Source organism: Cebus imitator, unplaced genomic scaffold (genome assembly GCF_001604975.1).
Source record: "Cebus imitator isolate Cc_AM_T3 unplaced genomic scaffold, Cebus_imitator-1.0 Scaffold664, whole genome shotgun sequence".
NCBI classification, from domain to species: Eukaryota; Metazoa; Chordata; class Mammalia; order Primates; family Cebidae; genus Cebus; species Cebus imitator.
Genome location: NW_016107979.1, coordinates 717,739 through 737,947, shown reverse-complemented (window position 1 = coordinate 737,947; position 20,209 = coordinate 717,739). Strand labels below are relative to the sequence as shown.

At 37.3% G+C, this 20,209-nt stretch overlaps 1 protein-coding gene across 5 annotated transcripts in view; it reads left to right on the top strand.

Annotated features, from left to right (window-relative positions):
• Positions 1-20,209, top strand: part of UBE2Q2 (ubiquitin conjugating enzyme E2 Q2) — a 59,545-nt gene that overhangs the window by 21,795 nt on the left and 17,541 nt on the right. For 3 of the 5 annotated variants that reach the window (XM_017518219.2, XM_017518221.2, XM_017518223.1), the window contains 6 exons: positions 6,144-6,203; positions 9,660-9,800; positions 11,697-11,781; positions 13,444-13,504; positions 14,563-14,653; positions 20,094-20,152. In XM_017518219.2, coding sequence (XP_017373708.1) covers positions 6,144-6,203; positions 9,660-9,800; positions 11,697-11,781; positions 13,444-13,504; positions 14,563-14,653; positions 20,094-20,152 — 497 coding nt within the window. The remainder of the gene's footprint in view (positions 1-6,143; positions 6,204-9,659; positions 9,801-11,696; positions 11,782-13,443; positions 13,505-14,562; positions 14,654-20,093; positions 20,153-20,209) is intronic. The other 2 variants (XM_017518220.2, XM_017518222.2) reach the window with 1 other exon arrangement.

The following is a 20,209-nucleotide window of genomic DNA, read 5'->3' as shown; positions in this document are numbered from 1 at the left end:
TCAACTGATAGCTTTTAGGGGGAATTTAGGCTGATTCCCAATTCCCCACCCCTCTATCTTATCTCCTATCTCCTGGTGCAGTCATAAATGTCTGGAACTACTCCATTCCTCTGGAGATGAAACCTATGTTCTCTTGCCTGAGGTAGATACGTGTTTGCTTGGGTTGTGCTTAAGGAGATGTGGGAGAGCAGTGTGTTTCAGGGCCTGGAAAATGTTCGGTATATAGGCTTTCGGTTAATCTCTGTTTTCAGTCTTGCCTATCAGTCCCATTCTCGGGGGTACCTGCTGTCTGAGTCTAGAGCCTCTCCGGGGTGCTGTGAGACAAATTTGCTTCCTTGTTATTGGTATCCCCCAACCTCCACCTTTGTTTGCTTTGCTTCATTAATTAACCATTTTCCATTTATTGTCACTGTCTAGTGGAGGTGAGGTCTCCTCTGTCGGTAACCCCATTCCTGTTTTGTAATTGTGTGTTTATTCTTCACCGTAATTCTAGAGGAGCCTCAGGAAAAAGACCAGATGGGAGAAATACATGTTTAGTGTTCAGTTTTCCTTCTGTAAGACATCTGCAACTTGTGTTTTTCACTGAATATATCATGGATTTAATGCATACAGAGGTACCTTGTTTTTCATGATTGTGCTTACAATTCTGTGTATGGATATAACTTGTGAATTACATGATGAAATTTTCCTAATTTTCAATCATCCTTGCATTCCTATAATAACCACTGTTAGAATGGATACGGTGATATTTTGTTTGTGGATTTTTACTTCTATATTAAGGTTATACTTTTGTTTGTTTCCTTTGGGCTTCTATTTCATTTCAGTATCTGGTATGCAGAGTTGACTTGGGAAGCTTTACGTCTTTTTTTTTTTTTTTGTTTTTTTTTTTTTTTTTTTTTTTTTTTTTTTTTTTTCCCTAAGATCTGGGATGTAGATTTAGTTTACACAGTAGTTTTCAACTGGAGGAGATTTTTACCTCCCGGGGACATTTGGAAATATCTGGAGCCATTTTTGGTTTTCATAACCGGTCATGGTGGGGGTGCTGTTGGCATTTCTTGGGTAGAGAGGTTGTTACGAAACATCCTACAATACACAGAAGTACCTTCCACAAAGAATTGTCTGGCCCAATATATCAATATTGCTGAAGTTGAGAAACTGTGGTTTAAATAAAAATCCAATCTAGAGGATGAGTGTTTGTCTTTTTCCTTCCTCTGTGTGTTGATCTCCATATTTTCTACTTCTCCAGTTTTAGTAATGTAGATTCTAAAAAAAAAAAAAAATTGCTTTTCTAAGCTGTTGTAAAGATGTGTAAAGTTTTCACTTTTTGCATCATATTCACATGTGGCTATATGCCTTTTTAATTCAAAAGTTTTCTTTTGATTGCTTATCAGAGTCTTTTGAAATAATCCTTTAATTTTATTTTTTAAATCTAGTGCTTTTCATTTTTTGCTTGTCTTATTTCCCCTTTTTGTTTATTTTGCCTTTTCCAGTTTAGTGGATTAATGTAATTTAAATTGCTTTTATAAACAAACATGTAAGGGTATACATTTTCTTTGGGTGCTGTTTGACTTTATTGCACAAGTTTTAAAATCTATTTTCTAAGTCATTTTATTCCATCATTTGTTCACATTGCCATACTATTAAACATTTTATTGGGAGATACAACATGTATTGAAAATATGTAAAACTTAAGCTTAGTGTAACACATAGAGTGAATATTTGAGAACCAACAGCTAGCCACCACTTAGGTGAAGAGAAGCACGTGGCTAGCACTACAGAAACTGTCTGCAGGCTGCTTCCCGTTCATTGTCTCCGTACGCTCATCTTTCCTTATGTTTCCCTAGTGTTATCACTCATGTATGCATCCTTGAAAAATACAGTGTAGTGCTGCCTATTGTTCGAACTTTTGAAAATCATACTACATGTATTTTTTCATGCATTGGTTGTGCTCAACATTTCGTGTGAAATTTGTTCATATTGTGTGTAGCTATATTCTTTTGCGTTGCTGTATTTATTCCATTGTTTGAATACATCATACCATTTATCCCCTAGACTATATACAGACATTCGGGTTGTTTCCAGCATTATTTGGAATAGCGAATGCTGCTGTGATCATTCTTGTCTATATTTCATGGTACCCCGTGCCAGAATTTCTCTGGGGCACATACTTAGGAATTAGATGACTGGGGCATGAGGATCAATTGCTTCTTTTACCCCAGAGTTATCTAGGGAAAAAAAACCACTTTTTAAAAAACATTTTCAGGTGACTTTTGAGTTATTTTTAGTGCATCAATATGGTAAGATAATGTGGCTGGTCACCTGTCAGCTGCATTATCAGCAGTTGTTTAGACTACATTGTTGGTGTTACTGTTGTCTTTGCTTATTACTGCTGCATCTGTTACATCTCCTGCTCCCTGCCTGTCAAATATATCCATGAATAATATCCTGGTTTTTTTTTTTTTTTTTTCCCCCTGGAAAGGGTCTGTGGGAATGTGTATGGAGAGTGTTCCTTGAATACTTGCTGTCTGTTATCATTTGTTCGACAGATATCTGAGTCTGTATAAAGTATTCCACCACATTGGTATGGAGAATCTGGAGGTGAACATACACAGATGTTCTTCCTGTCTTGATGGAGCTATATGGAATTCTAAGTTCATAATTGAGTCTCTTTCCAGTTCTTTACACTTTTATCTTCTGATATTTGTTACAAATGAAAAGTCTGATGCCTAGCTGCTTCTTACTTCTTTCTGTGTATTTTATTTTTTCTTTCTGGTAGTTGGTATGATTTTCTCTGTAACTGTAAAGTGTGGGGGTTTTACTTTTCAGTATTCCTTTAAAAAAAAAAAAAAAAAAGAGGGTCTTACTCTCTTGCCCAGGCTAGAGTGCAGTAGTGTGATTATGGCCTGCTACAGCCTCTACCTCCTGGGCACAAGCAGCCCTTCTACCTCAGCCTCCTCAGTAGCTGGGACTACAGGTGTGTAATGCCACCATGCGTGACTAATTTTTAAAAACTTTTTGTAGATATGGGTTTTTACCATGTTGCCCAAGCTGGCCTCAAACTCCTGGGCTCAAGTGCTCCTCCTGCCTTGGCCTCCCAAGGTGTTGGTATTACAGGCATGAGCCACTGTGTACGGCCTTCAGTATTCTGGGGGCATTCGAAGCCGCTTAATATTCTAAAGTCTTTCTTTAGCTCAGCAGCACTTGTCTCTTTTCTTTCTTTTTATTCTCCTTCACCCTCTGGATGAATGTTAGATCTCTTTATCTTCCATGTCTCTTAACTGTTCTTTTACTTAATCTCTTCTGTTTTTTTCCCCCATCTCCTTTTTTCCATCTGCCCTAAAAGAATGTCACAATTTGGTTTTCCTAATTATAAATGCTTTGTCCATTGTACTCTGGCCCTTCTACAAGTGGTTTTTGGGGGTGAAGGGGATCTTATTTTTACTTTCTAGAATTGTGCTTGCATAGTAACCTTTTTTATTTTGTGGATGCAGTGTCTTCTCAATTACTGCCAAAAATTTCAATTAGGTTTTTAAATTCTATTTATTTCCTTCATTAGTAGTGCTTCAGGTCATTTGTGCTTATTTGACTTCGCACCTTCCTTTCAGATTGCTTATCTCTTCATTTATTTATAGATGAGGTATACCATTGATCAGTATCAGTTGTTGATCTCAGTGTCTTCAGAATTATCACTATTTTCTGCTGTGGCTGCCCTCTCCTGGTGTGCACACCTGTGCTCTTCCTGTGGCATGAGGATGAGGAGGTCCTGGCCAATGAGCTTTCCAGCTTCTGAGCTAAAAGGAGGAGGCAGAGTCTGTTATAACATTTTGCTGCTGCATTGAGTTATATTAAAAACATTCTGGCCGTGCGAGGTGGCTCACATCTGTAATCCCAGCACTTTGGGAGGCTGAGGCGGGCAGATCACAAGGTCAGGAGATACCGCCTGTAGTCCAGTTACTCCGGAGGCTGTGGCAAGGGAATCACTTGAACCCAGGAGGTGGAGATTGCAGTGAGCCGAGATCATGCCCCTGTACTTCAGCCTGTCAACAGAACGAGACTCGGTTTTAAAAAAAAAATCTGTCTTTTTTTTTTAATGGAGTTTCGCTCTTGTTACCCAGGCTGGAGTGCAATGGCGCCATCTCGGCTCACCGCAACCTCCGCCTCCTGGGTTCAGGCAATTCTCCTGCCTCAGCCTCCTGAGTAGCTGGGATTACAGGCACGTGTCACCATGCCCAGCTAATTTTTTATATTTTTAGTAGAGACGGAGTTTCACCATGTTGACCAGGATGGTCTCGATCTCTTGACCTCGTGATCCGACCGCCTCGGCCTCCCAAAGTGCTGGGATTACAGGCTTGAGCCACCGCGCCTGGCCAAAAAAATCTGTCTTTTCTCTCTGGTTTTGACACTCATAGTAAAAGGCAATCAAGATAGGCTTCCTATATAGGAGAGTGATTGTTACCAACTGTAGTTAGGAAAAGTACAGTAAAGAATGTTTGATTCTTTAAAAAGTGGTCCCTCCATTATTTGGATTGGGATTGTGGCTTTCTCAAGCCCAGCAGTCTGATGACATCTGCTTTGTGTCTTCCATTGTGTCCCTGTAGTGTTGGTTCACCAAGGGTATTCATTCTCCTTGTATTTGTTGTTTTTCTGCTGCTGCAGTGGACTTACCCTTTTTTTTTTTTTAAATAAAATTCTGTCATTTCCGTGGGGTTTTGGGAAGAGGACCAGGCCAGATCTTGAAATGAAATTCATCTTAGGATTTCCTAGGCTTAACTCACTTTTTGTTTTGATTAAATTACTTATCCTTTTTGAGGGGGTGGGGGCTCAGTTTTCTCATGTGTAAAATGAAGGGTAGTAACTGGTCTGATGGTTACAGACCTGGATGCGTGTTATAGTCAGCTCAGAGATCTTTTTAAAAACGGATTCTCTGGGTAGGCTTTGAAATTAACATTTCAAAAATGCTCTTTCAACCATTGTTGCTACCAAACTCTTTGGGACTTTTAGGTTAGGTATATATTCTTTAGATACCCAGAACAGTTGGATTTGGAATATAACAATTTAGGGAAATGAAGAAGGGGTGCATTACATTTTGGAAGCTGCTGCTTGCTTCCTTTTTCCATTTGGTTTTTAGAAGACAAAAGAATGTCTAAAGCGATGCAGATTTAAAGGAAATACAAGTTAATTCTGCATGGGTATGTTTATCTATGTGGCATTCTCCAGCTCACTAATCCAGAAGAGTTCTAATACCCTCTGTGATCGTAGGTTTGTTTTTCTTAAGAATTATTCCATCAGAGTATCTAATAACAGATGCTTAGATAGAGTTGAGACCTTTGTTGGTCTTACTTGATCTCTGGATCCTAGTTTCTTGATCTTTTACATATTCTGGGTTCTAACCTGAACTGGTCTTCGTGTTTGAAGATGCATTTTTATATTGTGTCCTGGCCAGGAAGCTTATCTTTTGAACTTTGCCAGAAATGGATATGAAGACCTTTCCTAAAACCCCATCAAATTCATTTCTGAACTTCATAAATAGTAAATTATGTAAATTGGTAAGTTGTGTATTGTAGAGAAGTATTTAGTAGTAAATAACGTTTTTAAAAATAAATTCACTTCTTAGGGAGGTAATCACTTCATAATTCTTAGTTTTGTGAAATATCTATTATAAATAACCCATCTGACCTTTCAAAATGTAAGGCAGTTGAATTTATATAATGATTCAGGCTTTCCAAAGTTAAAAACGTAGCTATTTTAAGGAATCGATAGTTAGGGATATTTTATTTTAGACAAAATAAGCCATTGATCTTATGCATATTGCCATGTAAATTATGTTTTTTGTTTTAAGTTAGATAATGTTTTAACTTTTTTTTTTCTGTTTTGCTTTGTATTTGTTGCTTTTTTTTATTCCTAAGGCATCAGTTAAGTTGAATTGTTCAAAATTGTTTAATTTTTAAAAGCTGATAGCTGTTATTTGTTAGTCAAAGCTGGATTTAAAGATAAACATTTTAATTTCAGTAAACCCTGGGATTGAAACTGTACTGACAGATAGTTGAGAGTTTGTCCCTAAAGCTACGGCACCAGTCTTCTAATGCACTCAGCCTGTGCATATTTGTTCTGTGTAGCCCTGGTAGATTCTTTCTCTGTTTCAGAATGGGACAACAGAAGAAGTGACTTCAGAAGAAGATGAAGAAGAAGAAGAGATGGCTGAAGTAGGTATTTTATATAAGAATAACAGTTCATAAATCTCTTCGGTTTTGGACACGAGTAATTTTCTAATCTTTTTGTATAGACTACTATTAATGTGGAATAGTTGAAAGCATGTTGTGTTTGGAATGGAATTTAATTTATAAATTCTGGCTTCACCTCTAACTCATGATATGCCTTTGAGCAAATTTATCTGAATTCTTTGTATTTGATTTCCTGGAAAACAAAAGCTCTTAACTTTTGGCACTCAAATTATATTTACATTTAATACTAATCAGTACTTAACCTGTATTTGGTTATTTTTAGGAAGGGGAACTAGGTTTAAAAAATTTATGTTTGAATAAAAGGAAAATTTGAGAAAATTTTACAAACTAATCACCAGAAGTAATGAAACTGTCTCTTGTTGAAAAATCATCAAAGAATTTTGTTTTAGTCTGTTTTATGCTGTTATAACAGAATACTGGAGACTGGGTAATTTATACAGAACAGACATTTATTTTCTCACTGTTCTGGAGGCTGGAAAGTCCAAGATCAAGATACCAGCATTTGGCGTCTAAGGGCCTTCTTGTTGCATTTGCACATGGGCAGAAGGCAGAAGGGCAGGAGAGTAAGCTAGTCCAGCGTGTGAAGCCTCATTCATGAGGGCCTTAATCCCATTAAGGAGGAAGGAGCCCTCTTGGCTTAATCTCCTCTTAAAGGTTCTACCTCTTAATAAGATCACATTGACAACACCTGAATTTTGGAGGGAACACATTCAAATCAAAGCAAATTTAGTAGAGCAAATTCCAAAGACATTGAGCTTAGGCCAGTTGTCAGTCATGGATGTAATTTTAGATGTTTTCAAGCTCTAAAGCTTTGCATTTGAAATCAGACTTCGGAACAAAGATCTGTGTCTTTGTATTGACCAAATAGCAGGTATGTGAATTCCGTGGCTTGATTTTTTTTTTTTTTTTAATATTTTTTCTGTTTTGGATCTTGTAATTAATATATGCTTTTATTTTCTTGATCTGGAAAATTTTAATCTAAAATATACTTTTAGAATGCTTCAGAACTAAAGAGGCAGTGTTGTAGGCTTGTTTTTGTTTGTTTTTTTTGGGACAGGGTCTCACTGTCACACAGGCTGGAGCGTAGTAGTGTGATAACAGCTCACTGCAGCCTCGAACTCTTGGGCTCAAGCAATGCTCCCAACTCAGCCTCCTGAGTAGCTGGGACTACAGGCGTGTGCCCCATGTCCAGATTAAAAAGAAAAAAAATTGTGGAGATTGGTTCTTGCTCTGTTGTCCAGGCTGATCTCGTGAACTCCTGATCTCAAGTGATCCACCACCTCAGCCTCCCAAAGTGCTGGGATTACAGGCCTGTGTCATCGTGTCTGGCTGTAGGATTGTTTTATGAGTCTGGGAGTAAAATGATCTTTAAAATTGTCCGTTAGAATGAGGGTTTGTTTTAATGTTTTTATGCAGTTTAGCTTAGGCGGAATAAACTGCATGAAAACATTAAACCTCTTCCATGTGTCCAGTATACCCTGAAGCAGCCATTGTACTAAAGTTCATGAACCTTTTCTTTCCCCTCACAAGATAAACAAGGAACCACAACATCGAGGGAAATCTAGAAAGGTAGGAGATGGAACTTTGGAGATGTAACATTAGGACAGGTGAAAAGCAGAGATTCTAGGCTCCTAAAATAACATGGGAACAGGCCCAGAACAACTTTGGACATGGTGTGTTTGGATGCATTGGATGCCTTTCTTTTGAGAAGGAAGGTTGATGTGTTGAACTCATGGAAAGCAAGATTGGCTGGAAAAGGCCGATGGTTAAAAGTCTTGAATTAGAGACAAACATGTTTCTATTTGGTGTGATTCTTGATAGGAAGGCCTTAAACAGGCAGGCAATAGTGTGCTGAGAATATTGTTTTAGAAAGATAATGTTGAATTCTGTTTGGGGTGTGCTAATTAATACTCAGGGAAAGAAGTTTTGTGACTAATGTACTAAAGGCATTTATGAGAATTGTGAGAAAACACGTGTAGCATGGGAGATCAGGGCTAAAAGGTGCACACTAGAAGAAGAGAGCTCCATGAAGTATGGAGTTACGGGCAGGGTTTGAGTGAGAACGGGGCGTAATAGGGCCTGAAGAGATGGCGTTCCAAAAAAGGAAGCCAGGGAGGCGAAGGCTGCTGTGAGCCGAGATCTGGCCACTGCATTCCAGCCTGGGTGACAGAGCGAGATTCTATCTCAGAAACAACAACAACAAAAACAAAACAAAAAAAGGCCTATTGGATCTGGATAGAAGGTAGCCATTAACCTGGTCTAGATATCAGTGAATTTGCTGGCTTGTGGAGGGGGAAAGTCAAGATGAGTATAATTTACTCCTTTAGCGATTTTGGCAATTGAAGTGGAGAAATAAGGTAATTGCAAAAAAGTTAGGATTTAAAAAATTCTGCATAGATTTATATATGTGTAAGAATAGATAGTATAGGAAGGGAGGAAGCAGAATGATGTGAGTAAAGTTAGTGGTCTAGGGGTATTCAAATTCTTTTTTTCTTTTTCTTTCCTTTTTTTTTTTTTTTTTTTTTTTTTTTNTTTTTTATTTTTTTGAGATAGGGTCTCACTCTGACACCCAGGCTGGACTATAGTGGTATGATCGTAGTTCACTGCAGCCTCAGACTCCTTAACTCAAATGATCCTCCTATCTCAACCTCCTGAGGACCTAAGATAAAATTCTTTTTGTAACATATTTTCTAGTTACAAATGTCAATAGATGCTTACTACATAAAACTTGGAAATTAGGGGATAGCACTAAATGTCTCCGAGAAATAACAACTAGAATTAACTGGAACTAACATTTAAATATAAGTTCTTCTTGTCTTTCTTTTTCTGTGTGTATGTCGGCATAATTGAAATTCTTTCTACTCTTTTATGTATTCTGTTTTTCATTTTAAAGTTTTTTGATACAGGAGAAATTATGCTATGTTGGTATTTCAGTGGCCTCTTAATAATTTGCTATTTTTGCACATGGAGATTTTGTGTTTGTTTTTGTGGTTGCAAGATTAAAATAGGTATCTTTATGTCTAAATTTGTGTCTACAGTTTAGTTTCTTAGAATACAGTTCTAGAAGTTGAGTTCCTGGAACAAACTACGAACACTTAAGGTTCTTGATGCCTGCTGCTAAACTGCTTCAAAGGTTCCTCTTAGTAGGAGTTATAAAGGATGGCTTATTTTGTAATAGTTATGACTTTGAAAAGCTTTTAAACCTGCTTACCCAGAGTCTAGATTTTAAATAAAATAGAGGATATAAAAGGAGGGAACCTCTTGAATTGAATGTGGGGGCTTTTTCTCTCTCCCTATAGGATAGATGTATTCTGTTTCTTGTCCCCCAGTGAGTCAAGAATAATTTAGCTTTTGGCATAAGAAACTACTGAAGAAAAATAGGTTGAATAAGCTAACATTTTTCTTCTTTTTTTGCAGGATATAGAAGACTTAGATCACTATGAGATGAAGGAAGAAGAACCTATTAGTGGGAAGAAGTCAGAGGATGAAGGAATTGAAAAAGAAAATTTGGCAATATTAGAGAAAATTAGGAAGACTCAAAGGCAAGACCATTTAAATGTAAGTGTGTAAATATCTAGAACCTAGACTTTTGTGGTTAAGTAATTACAGTTAATAACAGGCAATTCATTAACATGCCTATCTCAGCTGCCCTCCTCCTCCATTCCTGCCTTAGTGGTGGATTCAGCCATATGTTTATTTTAAAACAGGGTCTTTCTCTGTCATTCAAGCTAGAGTGCAGTGGCACTCTAGGTCAGTGTAGCCTTGATCTCTCAGGCTCTAGTAATCTCCTGCCTCAGCCTCCCAAGTAGCTTGGACTATAGGCATGTGCTACCATACCAGGCTAGTTTTTTTTTTTTTTTAAATTTTTAATTTTTAGTAGAGATGAGGTCTCTCTGTGTTGCCCAGGCTGGTCTTTAACACTTGAGTTCAAATGATCCTCCCATCTCGACCTCCCAAAGTACTGGGATTACAGGCATAAGCCGCCATGCCTAGCCTTAGTCGTATGTTTTGTTGCCCTAGATTACCTTTCTTGTCTATGAATAGCCACTTTTTACCTGTTCATCTGCTCTTCACATTCTGGAACCACCCGCTGATCCCTGTATATGCCCCATTTCCAGCCTGTTGATGCTGTTTTCTCTGCTTGCCTTCCTCCCATGGAATCTGTATATTCAAATTAATCCTCTTCTACAAAATACAATTCAAGTTCTTTCTCCTTTGTGAAGCTGACTTTGGTCTGTCCTGCTCTGACTCAACCAAAAGTAATTTTTCTCTTTTGACCGAACATCTCTTTTTTCTTTGAGATGAAGTCTCGCTCTGTCTTCTGGGCTGGAGTGTGGTAGCATAATCTTGGCTCACTGCAACTTCTGCTTCCTGGGTTCAAGCAATTCTCCTGCTTCATCCTCCTGTGTAGCTGGGATTATAGGTGTCCACCATGCGTGGCTAATTTTTGTATTTTTAGTAGAGACAGGGTTTCACTATGTTGGCCAGGCTGGTCTTGAACTCCTGACTTCAAGTTATCTGCCTGCCTTGGCCTCCTAAAGTGCTAGGATTACAGGCATGCACCACTGCACCTGTCCACAACTTATTATCTCTTTTATGTGAAGCAGCAGGATGTGAAAGAACACTTGAGTTTGGTGACAAACACACCTTTTATGGTTTCACTTTCCTCAACTCTAAAATATGGCTAGACAGTACATACCTTTTGGATGACTGCTATGAAAAAAAATGAGAATGATATGTGCATATATATAAAATGCTCAGACAGAGTAGGGAAACATCAAATGATTGTCTGAACACTTACTACTTCCTGCCTTTTATTAGGGCTATTTACCAACTCCACGAAATCTGAGGACCAGTTACTTTGTCTAGGGCACAGGTTCTCCAAAACTGGGAATGAATTGTTAGCCAAGTAGACGCCAAGTGTTGAAACCAGTTAGATTACTCTTCCTCCTTCAATCTTATTTATATATTATTTTATAATTTTTAGTAGAGCAAAGAAAAACTGAAACTAGTTGCATATAGGGATACATGTTTCTCACTTTAAAGTGTCTTAATGTGTGAACTAGACTGTGTAATAGTCTTGCTTATAGTCTTATGAATGGAAGTCTATTTTAGTTAATAATGTGTCACCTTGAGTATCTTCTAGTATTTTCAGAAGTTGCTGGGGTTTGGAATAGAGTCATACTGAATTCTGTGCTATTGTGGGGTCCATGGTGGTCTGGACATGTTGACTAGACTTTTTCAAATGATACGAAATAGGAAATGAACCTGACTTGTGCCTAGTTTTGTATCCTCTTGAAACTTCATAACGCTTCATTTAATTGGACTCGTTTTTCTTAAAATGTTGCCTACTGATCCATGTTTATTGTAATCTTTTGTATCAGGTTGAAGTACCTTAAATCTTTAATTACTTGGCTCAATGGACCCTGGTAAACAGTGGCTTTTGTGTTTCAGGGTGCGGTGTCTGGGTCAGTGCAAGCTTCAGATAGACTTATGAAAGAGCTCAGGGACATATACAGATCACAGAGTTATAAAACAGGTAAGGATCCCTGGATCCCTGCTCTCCTTATGATTCTTCTGCTCTTTCCTATTGTCAGGTTGTAAATGTCATTTCTTAAAACTGAACTGAAATGGAAATGTTTACTGGCTTTATTTTAGGAATGTGAAACAAATGCAATAAAATTCCAAAAGATGTAGGGGTAAAATAGGATGAGTTATTTGTTTTTTGGATTAAAAAAAGGTGTTTATAGGTCCATTGGAATTTTGTCCTCTTCCTGATAAAGAGTGAGCCCCCTGCATGATTTTTATCTTTTGGTGAAAGCATGAGCAATGTTGCTTGGAAAGTAAATAAGAATAAAGCATTTCATTGTACACAGAATGATTGCCAAGTTGATTTTTATTATTCCCCGCCCCCATTTTTGAAAGCGATATCCTCAACTCTTATTGTAGAGATAGTTAGCTTATTACCCTTAAAATATGTAAGTTTTTAAAGTTTTCATTTCATTGTTTGACTTGCGTATTCTTACTCAATATGACTTGAATATTATGGAACCTCTCTAACTAAAGGTAAAATTCTGATATTGTTACAGAGATTCTAATAGTATTGAATAAAGAACCAAACTTTAATTTGAAAAGATAGCATTGGTTGGGTTCGGTGGCTTACACCTCTAATTTCAGCACTTGATGAGAGGCCAAGGTGGGCAGATAATCTGAGGTCAGGAGTTCGAGACCAGCCTGGTTAACATGGCGAAATACCATCTCTACTAAAAATACAAAATTAGCTGTGTGTGGTGGCGTGTGCCTGTGATCCCAGCTACTCAGTAGGCAGAGGCAGGAGAATCACTTGAACCCGAGAGGCAGAGGCTGCAGTGAGCCAAGATTGCAACACTGCACTCCAGCCTGGGCAGCAAGAGCAAGACTCTGTCTCAGAAAAAAAATATGTAAGATAGCATTATGATGCATTCAGGAATTCTTAGCATGAGCAAATCAAAATTATTAGAACTTGCTTAAAAAATAAAAACAAGGAAAAACCCTTGCTTTGTAGAGTACAGGATAAGCCAAACTTGTTTCCGAGATGTTAGAATTATGGGTGTCATTGCAGTTTTTCGTGTAAGAAGTTTAAAAGTTTATCTGTAGAAAACTAATAAAGTGCAAACATTTGAGTACTGGTTTTATTTTTAAATGTTCAGTAATCATTTGTTTTAGTATTGTTTATACAGAAAAAAAAACAGATATTGGGTGGAATTGGTTAAAGCATATCCATAAAATAAACTGCAACAAAGTCAGGAAAAATACTGTGAATAGATTTATGTATACTGACTTGGAAAGATGTCCCTGAAAGTTGAAGAGGGATTGTAAAACAAAATACGTGGAAGGATTCCATCTTTGTAGAAATGTATATTCATAGAAGAAAAGTCTCAAGTACATGTGAGTTTGCTTAATCTTTTTTTTTCCACTCAGACTAAATGGTAAGCAGTTTTTCACCTCATTAAATAATCTTCTCAATTGATGGCTATAATTATCTGTTAAGGGCATAAGATACTCAGCTGCAGTGGTGTAATATTTACTCTATAGCTTAGTTGTTCCAGGTTTTAAAAGCAAAATTTTTAGCTTTTGTTGGCTATTTAGTTTATACATTTTTGCCATAGTAATAGTTATATAATCAAATGAAGAGTAGCTAATGTGCTCTATATCTTAACAGGGATTTATTCAGTGGAACTCATAAATGACAGTTTATATGACTGGCATGTTAAACTGCAGAAGTAAGTGGCTTTTTAATGCTAACCCACTCTTTGCAATGGTAGACTATCACGATGGAGGTTTTTTCCTTCTAATTTGATACCTTTACACTGTGGCTTTTACTTAAAACTTTAGACCTTGTTTCTATAGAAATAGTTCTTAGATTGTTTAAATGAGCTGCTGCTGAGGCTGAATAAGAAAGTGAGAAAGAGGAAGGACAAAAAAAGGGACCAGCTGCGGGATAAAGTGTTTTATGGAGTTCTCGAGAGCAGGGGAACTTAGAAACAAGAGTGTGTTTAATAACTTCATGAGACTGACTGTGATAATCAGTTTATATTTGAAATAAGGGATCACTCAGCACTTTGGGAGGATGAGATGGGAGATCTCTGGAGCCCAGGAGTTTGGGACCACCCTGGATAACATAGCAAGATCTAAAAAAAAAAAAAAAAAATTAGCCAGGCATGGTGGAGTACACCGGTAGTCCCAGCTACTGCGGGTGTTGGGAGGCTGAGGCAGGAAGATCTGGTGCTCTAGAAGTCAAGACTGCAGTGAGCCACTGTATTTCAGCCTGGGCAACATAGTGAGACACCACATCTCTTAAAAAAAAAAGTTGCGGAGAGGTGGGATCCAAATTGGCCAAATTGGACCTGTATATATAGGACAGTTTTAGACAAATACAGATTTTTTTAGTGATTTAACTTTTCATAGTTCCATCCATGGCAAATTTTTCTCCTTGAACCCCTTGGCTAACAATACAAGTTTAGGAAGGCATAGTAAGCTTTTTTTGAGTTCTTGAGAAAATTATATACATGTGACTTTTCTTTTAGAGTAACTGCAAACTCTAAAACCCCTTACTAGATTAGTTGTAGAGTATTATGGTATCTTTTGGACATTTATTCCCAAGGAGCTGGGAGCTATAGTGACCTCTATTTTATCTGGTGATATAGGGTACCTTTAGACCTTCTCTCTCTGGAACTTACCCTAGGTGCTCTATTTTAGCTGTCAGGCTAGCTCATTTCTGAGTTTAGTTAAAAAATCTCTAACTTTTTATTTGAACTGTTTTTTGTTTTATAATTCTTAGGGTCGACCCTGATAGCCCTTTGCACAGTGATCTTCAGATCTTAAAAGAAAAAGAAGGCATAGAATATATATTGCTTAATTTCTCTTTTAAGGTAAGAAAATAGTTACAGAAAGCCATATACTTCCAATGGGGACGTATAGTTGTACAAGGGTTTTGGAAAACAATTTGGTGAAGTAGAAGATACTCATACCCTGTGGTTCAGAAGTATTGTAGACATACTCTTGGTAAGACATGAGTACTTAAGTGTACCAGGTGAAAAAGGAATGTTCAGAGCAGCATCATTTATAATAGCCCCAAACAGAAAATAACCCAAGTGTTCATTTCAATAAAATGGAGAATTGTGGTGTTTATAAAATGGTTTACAGCTGTGTGGGACAAGATGGGGTGGATCTTGAACACAATGATAAGCAAAAGAGACCAGACTCCAAAACTTATTTTGTACGATTCCCTTTATATAGAGAGTTCAAAAATAGGTAAAACAAATGTTGGTTAGGGCATACATTCTTAGTGGAGGCAATGTCACCTGCATTGGAGTGAAAATTGATCTTTAGAGTGAAAACAATCTTAGCTATTATAATGGTCTGCTGCCCTCCAAAGGGCTACATAACATAAACAGATATACAATATATCTGTGGTGTTAAAATTTCCTGGAGCAGGGGGAGTAAAATTAGGAAGAAAACTTCTAAAAAGCCTTTTTAGGGGGGCAAAAATGAGAAGAAAACTTGAGAAACACTTATTTATGGATTCATACTTGGGTAGTAAAACTACCAAGAACAAAGAGGTGATTACATACAGGTTAGGATAAGGAGTGGTAAGGAGGTGTGAACTGAAAGATACATCTGTGGGCTTCTTGGATACTGGCTGTAATATATTTCTTGACCAGGTTGGTGGTTACATGGGCACATAATTTATAATAACTTCTTAAGGTGTACCTTTATATTTTATGTACTTTTCTGAATTTATGTGTTATATTTAATAAGACTTTTTATTTTTATTTTTTTGAGACGGAGTCTTGCTTTTTCGCCCAGGCAGGAGTGCAGTGGTGCAGTCTCAGCTCACTGCAACCTCCATCTCCTGGCTTCAAGCAATTCTCTTGCCTCAGCCTCCTTGTAGCTGGGATTACATGGGTGCACGACCACCCTTGGCTAATTTTTGTATTTTTAGTAGAGAGGGGGTTGTACCATGTTGGCCAGGCTGGTCGAACTCCTGACCTCCGGTGATCTGCCTGTCTCAGCTGCCCAAAGTGCTGGGATTACAGGCATGAGCCACCATGCCTTGCCTAATAAAGTATTGTTAAGACGCTAAACATAATGGTTAAAGAATAGCAATGTAATCTAGAAAAAATGTTAATGATTTGATATGGATCTCAATACAATGTAATGGTTTAAAATTTATGGATATATGAGATATTTTGATGGAAAAAAGAATACTTCCTTTGTACTTACAAACACGATAGTAGTAATTTTCTCAAAGCTTCTTACATAGCTTTTTTATGTGTATATTTTTGCTTGGGGATATATCTTATGGTTGAACTTTCTTGAAATGATCCAAATGTTAGTGTTGTCACTATTGTTATCATAGAAACTGTTGTGGTTGTCAACTGAGTTGTCTTCCTAAAGTATGAATCTGGTATATATTGACTAAAGTTGCTAATGGCTACATTTTTACTAATTCATATGGGGGAACAAATGAAGCACCCAGGCCAAAAACAAAAAACAAAACACAAAAAACCAGGAAGGTATCTTTTTTTTAAAAAACATTAAATCGTATGTCCATATGCCTAACACCAAACTTAAGAATATAACCTTTTTGTTTTTTTAATTAGTCCTTGTAGCCCCTGGTGTGCCCCTCCCTTGTCACGTCCTCTTTGAGAGATAACTTTGTGGGAATATGAAATTCTGGCCAGGAAACTGGAGGATTCGTGACTGCAGGTGGTGTTTTCATTATTTTTTCCTGCTCTAGGTAGAACTTCAGGGAGGGGACGATCTGGGAGGTAAATGGCTGAAATTCTGTTGGATTTCTGTTTCTGGACCATGGCTCCTGATACCAGAAAGAAGGGCGTTTTCTGGGGTTGGAGTTTTTCTTGAGAGGCCTGGGAAGAATGTGATTGCCTTGAGCTAACTGACCTTCTGAAGAGGACCTTAAACTGAATTGCCAAGTTATTAGTATCGGGATTCACAGACTTTGGAGGATAGCAGGTATGCCTTGGAAAGATTTACAGGAAGGAGCCAGAACAATATATATTTATGGCGTCTGATGTCCACAGTGACAACTTTAGAGTCATGAATATTAAGAAAAATGGAACTTGAGATAAAGCATAACAGAAAGATGGGAGTGAGGGCAGGAGGGAATTCCACCTGGTCAGCAAATTGGTAAATCTAACTTGCTGTGCTTTTAAGGAAGTCATTTTCTGATGTTACAGGCAACATCAGAATTGCTGCATTGAATTCTGAGGTGGTACTTTAAGAAAGGTCTATTTAGATAAGCTTAAGTCTATTTAGAGAATCATAGCCAGGATTGGGAAGAGATTGTATTCCATGTCCTAGGATAGGTGGTGATGTTGTGGATTTGGAGAGAATATGGGGGGTTGATGTTAGCTTGTCTTCAACTATTTGAAGGAGCATGTATATGGAAGCATTAGTTTTTATTTGTTTTTGGTGAACACAGGGCACAAAACTAGAACTAGTAAGTCAAATTACAAAAAGGTGATTTTTCAACTCAATATGAAGTGATTTGTTGTAACTATTTAGACCCATCTGGTGATGTAAAGTAGAATGTTCCTCATCCTTAAGAATAACTTAGAAGGCTGAGATGTTAAATGGAAAAATCAGGTGATTTCATGAGATCCTTGTAGAGCCTGAGAGACTGGTTCTGAGTTAATATATACTAAGGTAACTCAAACTTCTTAACAGTCACCCTCAACCTTTTTTCCCCCCTTCCCTGAAGAACTCTCTTTATTTCTGTAAAATCTAGATTCCTGAGTTCTAGGGTACAGAGTTTATGGAATGGAGTCCCCGGGTTTTGATGTGGAAGAGTTATTCTGAACTGTTTACAATGAATTAAATCACACATAATCAATGAAAAGGTTTTGTAGTCATTCATTAGGGATTCACATATTTAAAAATCTAAATTGGCCAGGTGTGGTGGCTCATGCCTGTAATACCAGCACTTTGGGAGGCTGAGATGGGTGGATTACCTGAGGTCTGGAGTTCAAGACCAGCTTGGTCAACATGGTGAAACCCCCATCTCTACTAAATATACAAAAATTAACCAGGCGTGGTGGGCATCTGTAATCTTAGCTACTCTGGAGGCTGAGGCAGGAGGATCACTTGAACCCAGGAGGGGGAGGTTGCAGTGAGCCAAGGTCATGCCATTGCACTCCAGCTTGGACGACAGAGTGAAACTCCGACTCAAAAAAAATGTAAATAATAGGTTAAATGAAGTTGTACTTTACCAAGCTTTACATCAACCTCTGTACTTTTCATTATGTCTGTTAAATATAGATGAAAGGTGAGCTACTTTATTTGAAAGTAGATTATAATAACTGTCATTAAGTTGGTATCTTGTGTCATCAAGTTGGTATCTTGTGGATAATCTTACATTTCTATGGCAAGATGGAAAATGATTTCTTCTTATCCCTCATCTTCTTCATTTAGTTTTAACCAAATCTGATGATCTTTGTCTTTTAATTGGACCAATTAGTTATTGCTGATTCTGGGGTCCGAATCTCCATCTTATAGATTCATTCCTATTTGTTCTTCTTGCTTCACACTCCTTTTCGTCTTTCTTTTGGATTTTTTTTGATGACCCTAGTTTTCTACCTGTGTCAGCATAGTTCTTATTCTTCTTCACTACCCTACAGTTACAGTATGTCCTTGACTTGTCAAAGTCTGATGTAAACTTGTAAATTTATATATTTTTTCTTTTCCTTTTCAATACAAGGACCTTAGAACCCTGTGAGTTCATGTCCTGCCTGCCACATATGTGCTGCTGTCATCATGTACTTTAGTTCTGTACTTACCTAAAACCCTACACTTAATTATATAATTAGTTAGTATTCACTTAGATCTACATGCATGTTTGCTCTTTTTCATGCTCTTTATTCTCCACATTTTCATTGAGGATCTTCTTTCTCCTGTCTGAAAATATCCTTTAGTATTTCCTTTAGTGTGAGTCTGAAGATAAAAAAATATTTTTATTTCATTTTTGAAGAATATTTTCATTGAGTGTAACTTTCTAGGTTGGCAGTGTCTTCCAGCACCCACCATTCTCTTACCCTAGCTTCCATTGTTTCTCTTGAAGTATTTATGGTGGTTAAATCTTGTGAAGTCTTTGGTTGGTTTTCGAAATTTTTCAGCAACCATATTTTTAGGTGTTGCTTCTGTCCCATTCTTTTTTTTTTTTTTTTTTCTCTTCCAGGACTCTATGTATGTGATAAACTTTTCGATATATTTTTTATTTTCTCTGTTTTCTGCCATTTTGTCTTTCTGACCTAGTTTCCAGCTTACTGAATCTCTCTTCTACTGAGTTACTGCTTATCCATTAAGTTATTAATTTCAGCTATTGTATTGCTAAATTTCAGAATTTCCATATGGTTCATTTTTTATAATTTGCATTTCTCTGCCAGAGTTTCAGTCTTGTCTTTTCTTTCCTTGCGTATGTTTGGCAGTAACTCTGTTATCTTGATCCCTTGTGATTTTGTGGCCGTTGTTTGCTTCTCTTGTTTTCTGTTATGTCGACAGTCTTTAAGTCTCGTGTGGCTTATTTTTAGTGATAGATGTTATATATGAAAAATGGTATAACTAATTTGAAGCCTTGGGTGATATTCTTCTCCAGAGAAGATTTACATTCGTCCTTGCCAGGGCCTTGGAAATCAGCAATCCAGGGTTGCCTCATCCAGTCAGAAATTGAGATGATTAAAGCTGGCCGTCATTCTGTTAGGGCAATTTGCAGCTTGTTCTTCAGGGTCCCAACCTAAGGAGTGGGAGACTTAGCAGGGCCTATCCTCGGTGGAGAGGAGAGCTCCAGTGTTTATCTTTTTGTGAGTCTGTGAGTTCTAGCTCAGCTTGTTAACCTCTTCTTTTTCCCTTCTGTCATTGGAAGAAAACCCAAGGGGGTTGGGGAAAAGAAGACCCTGCTCTCTGGTGTTCCCTTTTCTTAGCCCTGAAATTGTTAGGTTTTGTTTACCTTTCTAGTTCTTAGTCAGAAGATTGATCTAAATTACCTAGTTTATCATTATTGGAATGGTTCCTGTGTATAGTTTTATTGAAGTGGCACCCCTTCACATATTTCGTGAGTTTACCATAACACTGTTCTGTTTGGGCCTGATTTTAACTTCATTTTTATTTTCTTTGGGTCTGGTTTTAACTTCATTTTTATTTGCTTTGGTTTTTGTTTTTGTTTTGGATACTAACTTTATAACTCTTACCCATTATCTGATAATAAATGTACACATTCTTTATATAATCTTTTAAAATCTTGAAAGTAGTGTAACATCGAGGATGTTCTTAACTTGCTTATTTGCTTTTTAGGATAACTTTCCATTTGATCCTCCATTTGTTCGAGTGGTGTTACCTGTTCTCTCAGGAGGGTAAGTTTAAGTGATTACTTAAAAAATTTTTTTCTTTTTTTTTTTTTTTTTTTTTTT